At 48.7% G+C, this 16,097-nt stretch overlaps 5 protein-coding genes across 5 annotated transcripts; 3 read left to right on the plus strand and 2 right to left on the minus strand.

Moving 5' to 3' along the window:
• Positions 1-1,409: 1,409 nt before the first annotated feature.
• On the plus strand, positions 1,410-5,903 carry F4807DRAFT_464632 (ABC-2 type transporter-domain-containing protein; the record flags this gene model as incomplete). The annotated part of the gene is made up of 2 exons (XM_048002157.1): positions 1,410-5,819; positions 5,874-5,903. The coding sequence occupies 2 exons, from the start codon at positions 1,410-1,412 to the stop codon at positions 5,901-5,903; spliced, it is 4,440 nt and encodes a 1,479-aa protein (XP_047850066.1).
• An 836-nt stretch (positions 5,904-6,739) lies between these two features.
• Positions 6,740-8,052, plus strand: F4807DRAFT_282133 (alpha/beta-hydrolase). Its single transcript, XM_047994697.1, has 2 exons — positions 6,740-6,813; positions 6,866-8,052. Exon 2 carries the CDS (start codon positions 6,903-6,905, stop codon positions 7,917-7,919), a length of 1,017 nt encoding a protein of 338 aa, XP_047850067.1. The 5' UTR covers positions 6,740-6,813; positions 6,866-6,902; the 3' UTR covers positions 7,920-8,052.
• Positions 8,053-8,245: 193 nt separating this feature from the next.
• On the plus strand, positions 8,246-9,625 carry F4807DRAFT_464634 (uncharacterized protein; the record flags this gene model as incomplete). The annotated part of the gene is made up of 2 exons (XM_048002158.1): positions 8,246-8,462; positions 8,559-9,625. The coding sequence occupies 2 exons, from the start codon at positions 8,246-8,248 to the stop codon at positions 9,623-9,625; spliced, it is 1,284 nt and encodes a 427-aa protein (XP_047850068.1).
• Positions 9,626-9,792: 167 nt separating this feature from the next.
• On the minus strand, positions 9,793-11,718 carry F4807DRAFT_282181 (uncharacterized protein). The gene is made up of 3 exons (XM_047994698.1): positions 11,073-11,718; positions 10,149-11,004; positions 9,793-10,090 (listed from the first exon to the last, which is right to left on the minus strand). Exons 1-3 carry the CDS (start codon positions 11,481-11,483, stop codon positions 9,960-9,962), a joined length of 1,398 nt encoding a protein of 465 aa, XP_047850069.1. The 5' UTR covers positions 11,484-11,718; the 3' UTR covers positions 9,793-9,959.
• Positions 11,719-12,343: 625 nt separating this feature from the next.
• F4807DRAFT_442992 (DOPA-like domain-containing protein) lies at positions 12,344-13,413 on the minus strand. The gene is made up of 3 exons (XM_047999521.1): positions 13,043-13,413; positions 12,893-12,975; positions 12,344-12,805 (listed from the first exon to the last, which is right to left on the minus strand). The coding sequence occupies exons 1-3, from the start codon at positions 13,222-13,224 to the stop codon at positions 12,543-12,545; spliced, it is 528 nt and encodes a 175-aa protein (XP_047850070.1). The 5' UTR covers positions 13,225-13,413; the 3' UTR covers positions 12,344-12,542.
• Positions 13,414-16,097: the final 2,684 nt, after the last annotated feature.

Raw genomic sequence — 16,097 nt, forward strand, 5'->3', positions numbered from 1 at the left:
CATAAGCTCGCCTTCTGCACCCAACGCGTCTAATGTAACCCCGAATGATACTGAACGACCCTCATTTGCCTCGCCCTTCAGTCGGATGAGTCGAAATGATGGCGGGCCTATGGAGAAGACCCATGGGACGGCGGCTTATGTACGTGCTACCCTTGGCGACACCCATGAAATGGCAGCTTGGACGGGTTCCACGAGGCTCCGAGATGCACAAAGTCGGAGTGCGGGTTCGGATACGGTAACCGGACAAGAGCCGACAAATAGGGTGTTTCTCGTCTTGAAAAGAATCGAGACACCACGCAGGCCGCGCATCTGGCGCCTGGTTTCTCACTTCCAACCTACCTGGGCCAGTCTATGCACCCACTCTACCACGTCTCGTCTGTGACTGACAGAAATACCGAGACTATGGTCTGCTGCATGATCTTTGTCAGAACTATCGATGTCGAGGTCTAGCGTCCCTTACATCAGAAGATGTATGGGTGTGGAAGGATGTGCTCAACCCACATCAATGTGAGTTACCCGGCTCAAGGGTTCAAACCATGTAGGAGAATGAAGCAGAAACATGATGCAATGCTGATACTTTAGTACATCAATGATACAGATGGATCGACCTCGAGGCTACTAGGGAGAAGTGGGGTAGAAGGTTGTCAACGCCTTCCATTCTACCTGAACTGTGTTAGTCCCGGCATCGTCGACCGGTCTAGTTTGTGTGCCCCGGGAAGGAACCCTCGAGGTACCTAGTCCCATACCCCGTCTGACCCCCGTCGTCCAAACAGGCTTTGCGGGTTATGTACTTATCGGTAATAAGTATGGTGGAGCTGGGAACTCTTGCCCATTGCCCAATGCTACCGTTACGCGAAAACATGCTCCACTCATCAAAGATATCAGACGGGGGGCAGAATTGAGAGGAATTTTCCATGCGGGAGGGTTCTTAGTTCTCGTTTTGGAGTGGATTGACTGAACGAAATGGACGGATTGATAATCCTACCCAGTTGCCAAGAGCCAAAAGTTCAGGTCATGGCTTGAGCCGCCGCGCACTTCCTATTACGGAATCCATACTTTCGCCTTCTTATTATTTTATTATACGCCCTTCCCTTCACCGTACATTTGTTTTTCTAATATTCCGTGGTCTTCTCCTTTTCGCGGAAGTCTTGATAAAGGCGGCATCTTTCTTTGGATTTGCTGGTTTCTGATCCTTCCTTGGGTGGTCGACTCTTGCTGCTTAAGCTGCACAGGATTTCTTATTTGTTCTTTTCTGAGGCGGACACGGACAAATCTTCACCACAGCAACTGATACTATATTTTGGTGTATAATCCCCGACCAATTGCGCGCCCAATACGATACCTGTGTATGCTGAAAAACGTTGCACGGCTGAGTGGGTAGCGCCAGCGCAACTTATTGCGTCGCAATCATGGCAGACCAGGACCCCGAAAAACAGTATGAGTCGACCCCTTCGTCCAAAAGTACGCGGCCGCCATCTTCAAACTCTACCGCGACGGTAGATCCAGAGGAGCAGCGCGAAGTCGCTAGACAAAACAACCCCAATGGCTTTTCGCGCGTCAACACTGGCGTTTCGGTTGAACAAGCCGAGGCCGATTTCGCCGAGCTCCAGAGGGAATTATCTGGATTATCTCGGGCAAGTCGTACCCGAAGCAGGAAAGAAACCGATGTTGAGAAAGGCCAAGCAAGCATTACTTCTCAGCGATCTGATGACTCGGTCGAGATATTCGACCTAGAGACGACTTTACGAGGTGATCTGGATGCTGAGAGAGAGGCGGGTATCAAACCGAAGCACATCGGTGTCTACTGGGATGGACTTACGGTTAAGGGTATGGGCGGCACGGCTAATTTTGTGAAAACGTTTCCCGATGCCTTCATCGACTTTGTTGACTATTGGACCCCATTGATGAAACTACTTGGTAAAGGTCAGAAGGGGACTGAGGTTACGTTGTTGGACAACTTCAAGGGCGTCGTCAATCCCGGCGAAATGGTTCTTGTATTAGGAAAGCCAGGCTCTGGGTGCACAACTTTTCTAAAATCGATTGTGAATCAACGATGGGGCTACACAAGTGTTACGGGTGATGTCCTTTACGGACCTTTCACGGCTAAGGAGTTCAAACAATACCGTGGCGAGTCAGTCTACAACCAGGAGGACGATATCCACCACGCTACTCTGACCGTGGAGCAGACTCTTCGCTTTGCGTTGGATACTAAGGTGTCCAACAAACTCCCAGCAGGCACCACGAAGAACAAGTTCAAAGAAGATGTAATCACGATGTTGCTGAAAATGTTTAACATCGAGCACACGAGAAAGACGGTAGTTGGTGATGCTCTAACCCGTGGTGTTTCGGGTGGGGAGAGAAAGCGTGTCTCTATTGCCGAGATGATGATCACCAATGCTTGTATTCTGGCTTGGGATCAAAGTACTCGCGGTCTCGATTCCAGCACAAGCCTCGATTTTTGCAAGTCACTTCGAATTCAGACCAACCTCTACAAGACGTCTACATTCGTCTCTTTGTATCAGGCCTCTGAGAACATCTACAAGCAATTCGACAAGGTTTTGGTTATTGATGCTGGTAAGCAGGTGTATTTCGGCCCGGCTTCCGAAGCGCGAGCCTACTTCGAAGGTCTTGGATTCCTCCCACGTCCACGACAGACGACTCCCGACTATGTGACTGGCTGCACCGATGAATTCGAACGCCAATACTCCCCTGGGTACTCGCCGCAGAATGCCCCGCATAGCCCTGATACGCTGGCCAAAGCATTCGAGAAATCCCAATTAAACGAACGGTTAAACGTTGAGATGCTTGAATACAAAACTAAGCTGCAGCATGAGCAAGAGATCCTCCGCCACGATGATTTCCGCACAGCGGTACTCGAGAGCAAGCGAAGTGGCGCCAAACACTCCGTTTATAGCGTTGGGTTCCACCTACAAGTCTGGGCCCTGATGAAGCGTCAGTTTGCCCTCAAGCTTCAGGACAAACTCAGTCTCACCTTATCCTGGATCCGAACTATCGTCATCGCAATTGTTCTCGGGACTCTCTACCTGAACTTACAACAAACCACGGCTAGCGCGTTTAGCAAAGGTGGTCTTCTGTTCATCTCTCTCCTGTTTAACGCTTTTGAGGCCTTCTCCGAATTAGGATCGACGATGACAGGCCGACCTATTGTGAACAAGCACAAGGCGTACACGTTCCATCGACCCTCTGCATTGTGGATAGCCCAGATATTCGTGGATACTGCGTTCTCGACTGTTCGGATCTTAGTGTTCTCGATCATTGTCTACTTCATGACCAACCTGCACAGGACACCCGGAGCCTTTTTCACGTTCTACTTGCTAATTATCGTCGGAAACATCGCAATGACACTTTATTTCCGTATCATTGGTTGCCTGAGCCCCGATTTCGACTATGCTATCAAGTTCGCTGTCGTCACAGTTACCTTATTTACCCTGACCTCGGGGTATCTAATTCAGTATCAGTCGCAGCAGGTTTGGCTACGGTGGATCTTTTGGATCAACGCTTTGGGACTTGCATTTTCTAGTATGATGGCAAACGAGTTTGGGAATAACGAATTGACATGTTCGGATGAATCTCTTATTCCCTCTGGCCCTATGTATGGCAACATCAGCCACCAAGTATGCAATTTTGCTGGCTCCACTCCTGGAACCGCGACGGTGAGCGGCGGTGCCTACATCACTAACGCTTTCTCCTACGCTCCCTCCGACTTGTGGAGAAACTTTGGAATTATCATGGCTATTATCGTATTCTTCCTCGTCATGAACGTCGTTCTCGGCGAGTTTGTGAAATATGGTATGGGTGGAAACCAGGCGAAGGTCTTTGCAAAACCCGATCCCGAAAGGAAACGACTGAACGAGGCCCTTACCAACAAGCGATTACAACGTCAAAAGTCAAAGCAGGAGGAAGAGGACACCACTTTGAAGATCGACTCTACTAGCATTCTAACTTGGGAGGATCTCAATTATGACGTCCCAGTCGCCGGAGGAACTCGCCGCCTGCTGAATAATGTCTATGGTTACTGCAAGCCTGGTGAACTAACTGCGCTCATGGGTGCTTCCGGGGCCGGGAAAACTACGTTACTGGATGTCCTAGCAGCAAGGAAGAACATTGGTGTGATCACTGGTGACGTTCTAGTTGACGGTGCTAAACCAGGCAAGGAATTCCAAAGGTCCACTTCGTATGCGGAGCAACTCGATATGCACGACCCTACCCAGACCGTTCGCGAAGCATTACGATTCTCGGCCGACCTACGCCAACCATTCGAGACTCCCCGTGAGGAGAAATATGCTTATGTGGAAGAGATCATCGCCCTGTTGGAGATGGAATACATTGCAGACTGTATCATTGGTACCCCCGAAGCTGGCCTTACTGTTGAGCAGCGCAAACGAGTGACAATTGGTGTTGAGTTAGCCGCCAAGCCTCAACTCTTGCTGTTCTTAGACGAACCTACCTCAGGTCTTGATAGTCAGAGCGCTTACAATATCGTTCGGTTCTTGAAGAAACTCGCCGCCGCTGGACAAGCCATCCTTTGCACTATTCACCAACCGAACGCCGCTCTTTTCGAGAACTTCGACCGACTACTTTTGCTACAACGAGGAGGTCGCTGTGTATATTTCGGCAATATCGGCCACGATGCGCATGTTCTACGAGACTATCTTGCACGGCACGGTGCAGTTGCGGGCCCATCCGACAACATCGCTGAATTCATGCTTGAGGCAATTGGCGCCGGAAGTACTCCTCGTGTTGGAAACCGTGACTGGGCGGATATCTGGAACGACAGCCCTGAACTTGCTAATGTTAAGGACACGATCTCCCAGTTCAAGGAAGCTCGCAAAGAGGCCGCTGCGAAAATTGACCTATCTCTAGAACGCGAATACGCCTCGCCCCTAATGCATCAGCTACGAGTTGTCATGAAGCGCACCAATATTTCATTCTGGCGATCCCCAAATTATCTGTTTACTCGAGTCTTTAACCATATCGCCATCTCTCTTCTCACCGGTCTAACATACCTAAATCTTGATTACTCGCGATCCTCGTTACAGTACAAGGTCTTCGTTATGTTCCAGGTTACCGTATTGCCTGCGCTGCTTATGCCTCAAGTTGAGCTTATGTTCGTCAAGAAACGAGCCATCTACTTCCGTGAAGCGTCGAGCAAGATGTACAGCTCGTTTACCTTCACACTTGCAATGGTGGTTGCGGAGCTTCCCTACTCTATCCTCTGCTCCGTTTGCTTCTTCTTGCCGCTCTACTTTATTCCGGGTTTCCAGTCGGAAGCTTCGCGTGCTGGTTACCAATACTTCATGGTGCTGATCACGGAGCTTTTCGCAGTTACCTTAGGTCAAGTTCTCGCCTCCATCTCGAAGTCTTCATTCGTCGCTAGTCAATTTGATCCTTTCATCGTTATCACCTTTGCCCTGTTCTGCGGTGTTACGATCCCTGCCCCGCAGATGCCTGGCTTCTGGCGAGCATGGCTTTATCAGCTGGATCCTTTTACGCGCCTTATCGGCGGCACTGTGACTACAGCTCTAGACGATCTCCCAGTGATTTGCGAACCAGCGGAGTTAAATACATTTACCGCGCCTGCAAACCAGACTTGCGGCGAGTATATGGATGCATTTTTCAACTTGGAGAAGGGAGCCGGGTACCTTGTGGACAATGCAACCAATGTGTGCGAATACTGCGCCTACAAAGTAGGCAACCAGTTCTACGAGCCTTTGGGCTTTACTTTCGATAACCGGTGGAGGGATCTTGGGATTTTCTTAGCTTTCGTCGGCAGCAACCTTATCATTCTCTTCGCTGCGGTAAGTTATATTATCCTTATTACGTCTAGTACAATTACTAATGTTGATGCGCAGGGCCGCTTCCTAAATTTTAACAAGCGATGATCTACGAAATGGATTGAGCAACGATTATGATAATATCTTTTTCTTTCTTGTAACTATGCTTTGCACTTAGAGTGAGCCAGGCTAGAGAAAGCGACTATCTCTGCTTGGACGAAAGCATTCCAGCATTGTTGGCAGTTCTAGGGCCGAGAATAGATATAGACGAGCTGTACACCAACGCTGACGCAGGCTGCTGATACACTCACCTTACTTACGTTGATGATAGATGCATTGGCTAGTAATCATGAGGCTACTAGGAGTAGAGTAGACTTGGATATATACCGTTATGTTAGGACCAATTTGGCCTATTTGTCTGTAGAGCATTATATCAATATATGATATAAACTCTTACTCTTCCTTGCGTTGAGACAACTAACTGAGCCTTCTAATCCATGTTCAGGTGCCCAACGACCGTCTCCTCATTCTGAGCTTCCTCGGCAATGTTAGTTGAGCACTAACGCATCTTAAGGGATCTCACTCCGATGTACCTACTATGCAAGGGAGTGTAAGAACGCAGTTATACTAATACAACTGTGACCGTTTTTAAAAAACGTAGATGAATCATTCTAGAAGTATTTATTTCTTGGTCATAAATCAGAAATATAAAAATTGTATCCATGCATGGATACATGTGCTCCTTCTTCCAAAGTACCCCTTAAATGACATGCATATATCGGGTTCAATCGAAAAGGTTTCTTTCCAAGGGTTTTAAGACATATAATATTCATCTATCCGCAGATATCCACCATTCAAGATATTGCAAATAGGCGCAAACGGCGATCTCAAGATATACGTCACTTCCATCACGTTACTCTTCGAACATGAACACTCTCGTCGACCACTTAATCTAACATATCACAGCACACCGCCACATTGCGGCCGAAACCGTACCTCGTATCGCATATTAGCAGAAGTACGTACCTAGGTTACCCATTCTACCCACCCACCCACTCACCTGCGCCCAGGGAGTTAGGCACCTAGTTTTCCGTCAAAAGCAAAATAATGGCACCCGCACCCGCCGCCGCCGACCCGGAGCCGGGGATGCAGTACGCGTCGTGCGCGGCGAGCGACGGGTGCGCGCTCGCCTTCCAGACGTCGCTGCCCGTGGGCCCCGGCGCGACCGTCCTCGACGCCCGGTACGCCGCCTGCGTGCTCCTGCTGCACGGCTTCAGCGGGTCCAGCGCGTACTTCGCGCGCAACTGCGCCGCCCTCGCCGACGACCACTGGGTCGTCGCCCCGGATATGCGCGGGCACGGGAACTCCGGCCGCTCGCGCGGCGGGTACCATGTCGCGCGCCTCGCCGCGGATTTGCGGACTTTGGTCGGGTTCCTCCGGGCTTCGTGCCCGAGTGACGACGGTCAAGGTGCTGGGGAAGAAGGAGGAGGGGGAAAGTTGCAGATCGTGGGAGTGGGATGTAGTATTGGCGCAGCCGTGCTCTGGACGTACGTCGAGCTCTTCGGAAGCGCGGATTTCTCCGGGTTCGTGTTCGTGGACCAGGCGCCGCTGCAAGACCGGTCGCCGTTCGGCGACTGGGACGAGTCGCGCGCGCACCTGGGCTGCTACGATGAGGCAACCATGCAAGCGGCGCAGCGGGCGTGGATATACGACCCGGGCGCCACGCACGCGGAGCTCGTGCGCTCGTGCCTCGGGTACCGGTTCGCGCCGGACCCGTCGACGGACGACATCTCGGACGAGGCGTGGCGCGCCGACGAGGAGTTCTTCGTGTCGATTAGTAAGCGGTGCGACCAGGTCTGGCTCGCGAGGCTGCTGGCCGATCATACGCGGTACGATCACCGCGAGGCCATCGAGGATATCGCGGTGCCGACGCTGGTTATGGCCGGTCGGAGGACCGGGTGTTTTCCGCTCGAGGGCATGAAGGAGACGGTGCGCCGGGTGGAGACTAGCAGGCCCGGCGGGGCGAGGATGTCGGTGTTCGATTCCGGGCACTGGCTTTTCTACGAGGAGCCGGAGCGGTTTAATAGGGAGGTTGTTGAGTTTGTGGATAGTTGTACGACGTAGTGAAGTGGTTTTTTCGAATATTGTACGTTGGATGACTTTGGGCTTGGCGCTCGTTGTGTGATCCGCACCTTTTTGCTTTTCGCGGCTGGCCTCCAGGATAGGATAGGTAATGTTTAGATGGTTGGTGGTTGTGGTACGCTGTAGATCTCACCGTACTACTTAGCGGTATTGGCGGTACCTAGGTTAGTTGAGCACGTCCCCCCGTAACCCCCAGAAACACGATGGCTCACCGCAACTACTAGTTTTTTCTTTTCTTTTGACGATAAAGATTTTCGATCAACTAATTACAATATCTAAGACACTTGTTTCGTAGTTTTTTCAACAGGATGTCGCGCGCTTGGGACTTTCACGATTTCAATGACCCTGATGACGATCCCGTTACTCGGCTTCGTCACCTTGGCGGCGATTACGGTCCCTATGATCCCGCCTTTGGAGGGCTCGGCGATTTCGTTAACAGTTTCGACTCTGAAGATGATTCGGAGTATGATTCTGATGATAGTTTCTTATATACCCCATCAGCGATCGAGGAATTCTTTGCGGAACGTATGAATATATTTCGTCTAATTTACCGCCCCTCTCTCATACACGCGCATTTATAATACTATTATTGAACAAATTAAGGTGCTAACATCCAATTAGAAGATATAATCTACCCTCGGAATCCAAAGGATGTAGTCAAGCGGACCCCGGCAGGTCCTATGCTTTCTCTGTATGACTCTCGCTACTTCATACCGCAGTGGGACGAACAAATGCTGGGCCCGTCGTGGAAGGAAGAACGGGCCAAATGGGATTTTAATAATCCACCCAAACCTCTACCACTAACAGACCCCATGATGCAAGGCGCATTCAAGTATTGTGAACAATGTCAGTTGACCTGGCTCGTCGGGCATGACAAACTGGAGGGCCATCATCATCCACAGCATCTTTCCTGGAACATGGGGGAAGATGCATCCGACGGGGTTAGGTACGGTTTGGCTATGGAAGCATCTCTCGTTATTTTTGTTCACGGTGCCAGCATTCCGGTAGGCAAGCCGTCCAAGAGTCCGGTAGGAAACTTCGCCGGATTTGGGGTCTTCTTTGGCGAGGGTTCCAAGTACAACCAAGCGCAGCCCTGCGGGGACGTATCATCTCCCCGGAACGTGGACACGGAGAGCGCAGAGCTCACCGCTGTCAACATGGCTCTTACAATGCTAAATATCTCTATCCTCGGAGATCGCGAAGAGATGTTAACGACGTTTGCGGAGGAGAAACGTGAAGCTAAGGCTAAGGCAAAGAAAGAGGCGCTTGATACGAAAGGTGTACCCAAAGCCCTAAAGTCTGACGGTGCTGATGACGTTGGAGCAGAAGAGATAATTGACGATGATGGCGACGATGACTGGGAGGACGAGAGCTCCGAAGATGAGGATGATCTTGATAAGTTACCTTTCCGAGTCATTATCGTCTCGGACAAGATCCAAATCGTCGATAACGTTTGCAAGCACTATAAGGGATGGACGGAGAAAAACGGAACGCTCTACTCGAAGAATGGCAAACCTATCAAAAACGGCGACCAGTATAAGGATATGACGTTTTCCAGGTTGGAGGACGACCTCGACGTGCTCACGAAATGGTATTACGTTCCCAAAGATCAGAATAAGGGGGCCGCGAAATTGGCGGCAGATGCTCTCCAAGGGAAGTTTACGGGGTTATGGTATGAAAATCGATAAAATGTATGAATAGCTCATTTTAATTCGGAGCTACAGATCGCGAAAGGGGTTGGTTCAATACTACGTCATCTATATTACTCTTAAATGAGTGCCAGCAGGTTTATAAATACCTAGGTAAAGGGTTGCACGGGACGGAGTATTGTCGTCGCAAGCGCTAAACTTGTAGGAGTTAATGAGACTTCATGTACATCTCAAAGTATTAACGGGTATCAAATTGAATTTGCTATCTTGGTATCTACTTGGGGTATAACTATGGTGTACTAGATGGCTCGATCTACTAGAGTATGCCGTTTGCAGTTTTTCTCTTTCAACGATTTCTATTACTCAGATCGGCTCAAAGGTTCGATAGTCCGGTCTCTACTCTCGAGTACTGCATCTCTCGTTTCTCGTCGTAGTCAAAAGAATTGCTCGCAACGATGGTGTACTTTCTTGAAATTTTCTTGCCGAGTCCTTCCTCAGGTCCATCTACGGCGTGTTAACAGGGGCGTTCGCCTAAGGAGCAGAAAGGAAAAAGGAGACTTACACTTGAGGACGGTAGCGAACTCCACACCAACAGGAACCCATGTAGCAACAGAGAGGACTTGACCGAACGTCCAGTCGGAATTCTGATTATCACTTCCGGCTGCCTCATTAACCTTGTCTCGGTAGACATGGAAAAATGCCAGCATTGCCCACATCACCGAACAACAGAGCAACATATTGAGGAGTTTTATGTATGGGCTGACTCTCTGCCAAAATAACTTAAGCCTTGGCCACCCCGCGAGATTGTCAGGCCTCCCCCTAAGGCGCATCCAAATAACGTAGCAAATTGCATTAACAACTAATAAGATTTGGGCGATGCGAAGGGTTGGATCGAGGCCGTTGTCCAATAGTTTAATAGGGCTGCATAGGTCCAGCCAGACATTCTCGAGCAGGTCCCTCAGCTGAGAAAACACGTAAAACTCCGCTTTTCCGAAGAAATAATCGTATAGGACCTCGTTGGCGATACCGAGCAATATAATAAGTGTCCATAAGACAACTCGAAGCCAGTGGTGCCGTACGCCGTGCGCCGATAGCTGTAGTAATAGGGGAAGTAAGGACGAGAATGTCGACATGTAGATAGATCCGATAGAAGCATAAATCATCCAGTGGCTGCTACTATCGTCATATTCCTGGAAGAAAGCTTCGGATAATCGGAAACAAGCAGCGGCAAGCATTGAAACGGCAAATATCAACGTCGCATCCAAAAATGTGCTGGCGGATTCCTCGAATCCTGCCAACAGCCAAGCCCTCTTTGATCCCGCCGGAAGGTGAAGTTTGAAGAAGCCCTCACCGGATAACGTAAGCGCGAAGAAATATAAGGTAACGAGGGCGGCCGCAATATAGTAGGTAATCAGCATCTGTCGAGATTGTTAGCTGAGCACATCCACATATCGTGCCGCATTGGATATGAAAGTGGCATTCTTACTCCTCGGCCTGAGACGTCCGGATCACCGGTCCAATCGAGATTCTTGCAGATGTCGGTTGTGCAATTCAGAAGAGGAAAGGCACTAAATTTCTCCAGAAGCGAACCGGGGATGGGGACAGAAGAATTCGTGTCGTCCATCGTGACCTCCTGTACAATGTAATCATTATACCAATGTAACAGAACCCAGTCGCTCGGCTGCGTCTCGTTAGAGGGCAGAATCGCCCTCAGATAGTCCGTGACATAATTCGTCGTGATGATACTCTGATCCCCTTGAAAGACGCTCACGGTTGCGGCCTTCCACGCACCAGCTGGTCCGCAGACCGCTTCATCGTTAGGGTCGAAGTTGAGTGCCGAAAGTGGCGGCGCCTGCCAGTCTACGCTGAATATTACGTGCGACGCGTTGACGGACATGTTGTTGTGATCGTAAATGATTCACGTCCTCACAACTCCATCCCGAGCACCTCGATGCAGGTCATAAAACTAGAAACATTCAGTAATATGTTTTAGTCCAAATAGATTTGTTTAGATGTCTTGAATATCTCCACGAAGATTACCTATGTTGCGGTTTTGTAGAGCAAGACAGAAGCCGTGAAGGTAAGTGCTGTCACAATGATTATTAAAGAAAAGAGACATCAAGATATCTACCAGAAACTTAGGCGCAAGATGATTCGGATAGGCATATTAGATATGTTTGGGTCAACTTTGACAAGCAACTTAGCCCCCGTCGCATCTATACATAGCACAGCTGTATGCAAAGCGACTCCTTCGCTAACATCCGAACCCATGTTAATAATAGCAGCTGAAGAAAGCTTGAATCGACACAGAGGACGGATAAAGATGCCATCGCACTCTATTGGCTGACCTACCTGGTTGCTGACAGATGGGGCAAGACATCCTGTGCCAATCACATCGCTCAGGTGCTCTCCATACCGTCAGCATATCCAAAAGTACGTGGGTGCCGCGATGCTATGTTCGTATATTCTCGTGCCTCGGGGATCGAGACATCAAAAGGCTAGGGTTAACTAAGGAGGTGAAGTATAAATCATTCTAAGGATTTGACGGTCTTGGTGGAGATCGGATGAGACATGCCGTCCATTTTGGCTGCTGTGGCAGACAGGTGTTGGTAGGTCTTAGTGCCAACACGCGTTCCACCGCCTCAATTGAGGCAGCTTTGCCAAGTGTATCATATGTGATTTCGCAATAGCAGACTTGGAGTCGAGGCCAAGAAGTCATATATTCCACAGTCGAATACTCATGTCTTGAAGTATTAGACGTGTGGTGTGATATTGTGAAAAGTAGAGAGAGTCAGCGGAAGATAAAGCTAAGATTAATGCACGGACCAGCTATAGTAGATAAAGCTCGCATATAACAATATGGTCTGCTGCAATATCGCAATATCCGATCTATCCCGTTCAAAATGATACCTATCATTTATTTCATGTCGTCAGACATCATTTCATGCTTCATGCTCTAGTAGAACATATCCAAATTAAGTGGATATCTTTCACCCATCCAGATGGCCCTCTGCGTATGATTTCGGCGCTCGACTTCGGTATGGTCCCCTTCTTCAGCCGTATTAGGGTGGATCAACACAGACAGGGGGCCACGGTAGATAGCGAGCCAAGCGATGAAGGCGCCAAATTGGGCCGGCGTGAAGAGATTAACCTCGAACATCGCCACAGGGTGCGGTCCGATCGGTCGGTCCCAGACCCGGTATATCCTCAGCTCGGGGACTGCGCAGTGGTTAGTCTTTACATTCCGAGTTTGCCCAAGTACCTAAGTACTCAATATAGGTAGGTAGGTCTATGACGAAGACATACACTCATGCCTGATGCGCTCCCATAGTTCCTTGGCGTACTTCGTTTGAGCCTCATTGCTCTGGAGATAATATATATGCACGTCACTGTGGGGGCAAGAATTCCCTAATGTCAGCGAGTTATCATTTTATGCTCGATCTCAGACATACTTACAAGCCACCGCGACGACCCTTATCTAGCGGATCCGGGAATTCGGTATAAGCTTTACTCAAAGTATCCTTGGCGGGATTCTTGAAGCTCTTCCCGTCTTCGTTTCTCTCCTCCGAAAGCGCCGGGGCGTCCTCGTATCCCACCAACGGTGAGGGGTAGGTATAGGTACCGGATTTGTAAGACATCTTGCGTAGAGGTATTAGCTAGTTCATGTATCACGATAGGTAACGATAGGTAACTTAAAACGGTTGCCGGCTTGAAAGGCTTGAGGCCAATTAATTAATAAATGAACATTGTACTAGGTATACTTGTTAGTTGCTTGCCACCTGATACCTAATAGTTTCGAGTTTTTAGATAAGCATATCCCACTTAATGGTCATACCTATATCCCACAGGCTTAGTAATTCATTCTGTACTACGGATTATCAATGGCGTGCTTTTTCCCCCACACTCCGACATTTTCGCGTCGCGGCAGGTCCGAGTTGGGGTTTAGGCACTCCCGGTTACCCCGTATCTTTCTCCACCTAGGGCATGCGCTTGCTCAGATTACTTCCGTTCCGGGCTTCGCAAGCCACCCGAACCCGGTCACGAGCTTCCGTGGATATATCTAAGATTTATAACCAATTGGGCTCATTGATGCTCCGGAACGGATTTAGTGGATCAAAAGCAAACAGCCGGCCAGTAGGTTTCGGTGTCTCATTGTCATACTTACTAAGGCATAACGTACCCCTATTCTGCAGGCTGGCGCAAAGCAACACCTTCATAAAGTCCAGTGAAGCGCTTTAATGATCGACGCGACGTCAAAGCACCGAACATAATTGGCTAGTCTGGTATTACACGGACCATCTTAATCTAAGTACTTTCTAAAACCTCAGGTATAATTATATTTATGGTGGATGTGTTGCTACGCGCCGGTCTGACGGCTATCCGATGAGAGGTATCTCAGCCCTAGAGAAAACCCTTTCCTGAGAAACAGTATGAGATCGGTCATTACAACATTTGGTTGAAGATCTTGGTGAAGGGGATATTTCCTTTGATGGGCTCTCGAGTGTGATGGCCTCACAAACTGCCTAGCTCCAAGGCTGCATATTTAGATGCAGGTTTCACTCAATTCTGCCATATATGGAAGCCCCATTAAATCCTTTCGGGAAACCAAATTTATGTAAGTCGGAGAAGACCATTTCTCTTCAACTTGAGATGCTTGGAATGAACCATGCTCTGGAGGCAGGAATCGCATTGACTCCATACTTGCACTGTATGTGAAGACACGTCGCCGCTTAACTTGTGGTTGGACTAATCATTTTGCTATTTACAGTTCGAAAATTTCCTCGTCTCCGTCTCTTTGACTTGTTAACCGCCCACGAGCCCCACGGCAATTGGTATGGTACGCTGTCGCTCATTAAAACTATGGGGAAGCCCTCCAGTTAATGATCGACACAATCACTGTGACAAACCACGGAAAGGTGATTGGGCACTCACGAATGGCACGAGCCATGCAGTTCTTCGTTCCCCTCTCTAAAGATTGCAAAAAGGGGCTGTGGACAGTTGTCTGTTGTTACTCAGGCCGATGAAAACTGCCTGTCGGCTTCGACAATTAGGCATCCCGAATTCCGAATTGAGGGGATCAGGAGAGAATTAGTGACTGCAGCCAGATGCATTTCCGTTCCTGCTTGCAGCCAAGTAGTCGTTGCAGTGTTTTGCAGTCTTGTGGAGCTGTTGAAGATGTATGGTTGTTGTAGGAGATGCAGAATACGGAAGGAGATGTCGGAGAATGTCTCAACCTTTGCAGGCGGACCGTTTAAAGCGGCTAAGAAGGAATATGCTGCAGGAAGATTTGAAGTATGTCAGACCATGTTTGCTGCAAGCTTACTACTATTTCCTGTTTATTAACAGTGCCTATTGAGCGAAGAGATCGAAAAATGTGAAGCCATCGAGACTTAGGTGACAGTAAGTAGTCTGAGAGGCGCGGATCACGTACGATTCGTGCCTCTAGAATCCACGACGCCATCAACGTATACATTGGAGTCATGGCATTGCGTTATCCTTTCGGCCGACATAAGGTGTTCGCCCCCTAATGTCCAACAGGACGTCTGATTTTACACTGCAAGGCGAAGCAATTTGTGGAATATTAAATTAACTAATGTAGTGTGCCTGAATATCCATTATTCTAGACATGGTGTTGATCATCAAGGTTCCAATACTGATTCCGGTGGAATTGTAGCCTTACGCAGGCCCGAAGGAGAACTAGATTCATGTACGTTCATAAGGGGTAGGTCGTGTTTTTTTTGGTTATCACGACTTCACTCAGGGGCTCAAAGTTACAGTCAACCATAACAATTTTACTTGAACTAAATGGAACTTTGGCAATCTATTACTTAGCATTATGCCAATGGGTTTAACTCAGGTAGCTATACATGTAAACTTTTCTACCTCATACTAGCTTGTTTAGGGGCCGATGAGGTGGTTCGGAAAGTTTCACAGAATTCTGTCTTGCAATAATTACTCTTAGCCGCGAGTGAATGATCTATTTACATTAATACCAGGAAAGCTTTTCATCTATTGTTATCCATAGACAGATCTTAAATCTACAAACGCAGTTGTTTCAATTGATGTTGCTATAGCTTGACTGTCAAGTAAAAAAAGGGGCACCTTAGCCCCTATACTATTCGCGATAAGTCGCCTCCAGGAAATAGGGGCGAATTTGAAAACACAAATACACACCCACACAGGAAAAAGGAAGAGAAAAAAAAAACCCTGTATCCACTTAGTTACATGTGAATTACACGCGGCAGGCGGAATTTGGATGTATTGATAGGTTGTACGGAGCCGTAATCTCAGCGTTGTATAGCCTCGTATAGACCAAATCTGAGAGATAAATTTCACATGGGAATTAAATGCAGATAAGTTTCGTTCATACCGGTTCGCGCTAGTTCATGAGGCTGTAGCAAACTACGGTATCACGGGAACAAGCCTCTTCAACGGCCCTTTTACCCAATATGGAGGAGAAATGCCGCTCGAACCAAATTAAGAGCGCATACATTTGGATCGGGAGCTGCCG

This window comes from Annulohypoxylon truncatum, assembly GCF_022578515.1.
Source record: "Annulohypoxylon truncatum strain CBS 140777 unplaced genomic scaffold F4807scaffold_42, whole genome shotgun sequence".
NCBI classification, from domain to species: domain Eukaryota; kingdom Fungi; phylum Ascomycota; class Sordariomycetes; order Xylariales; family Hypoxylaceae; genus Annulohypoxylon; species Annulohypoxylon truncatum.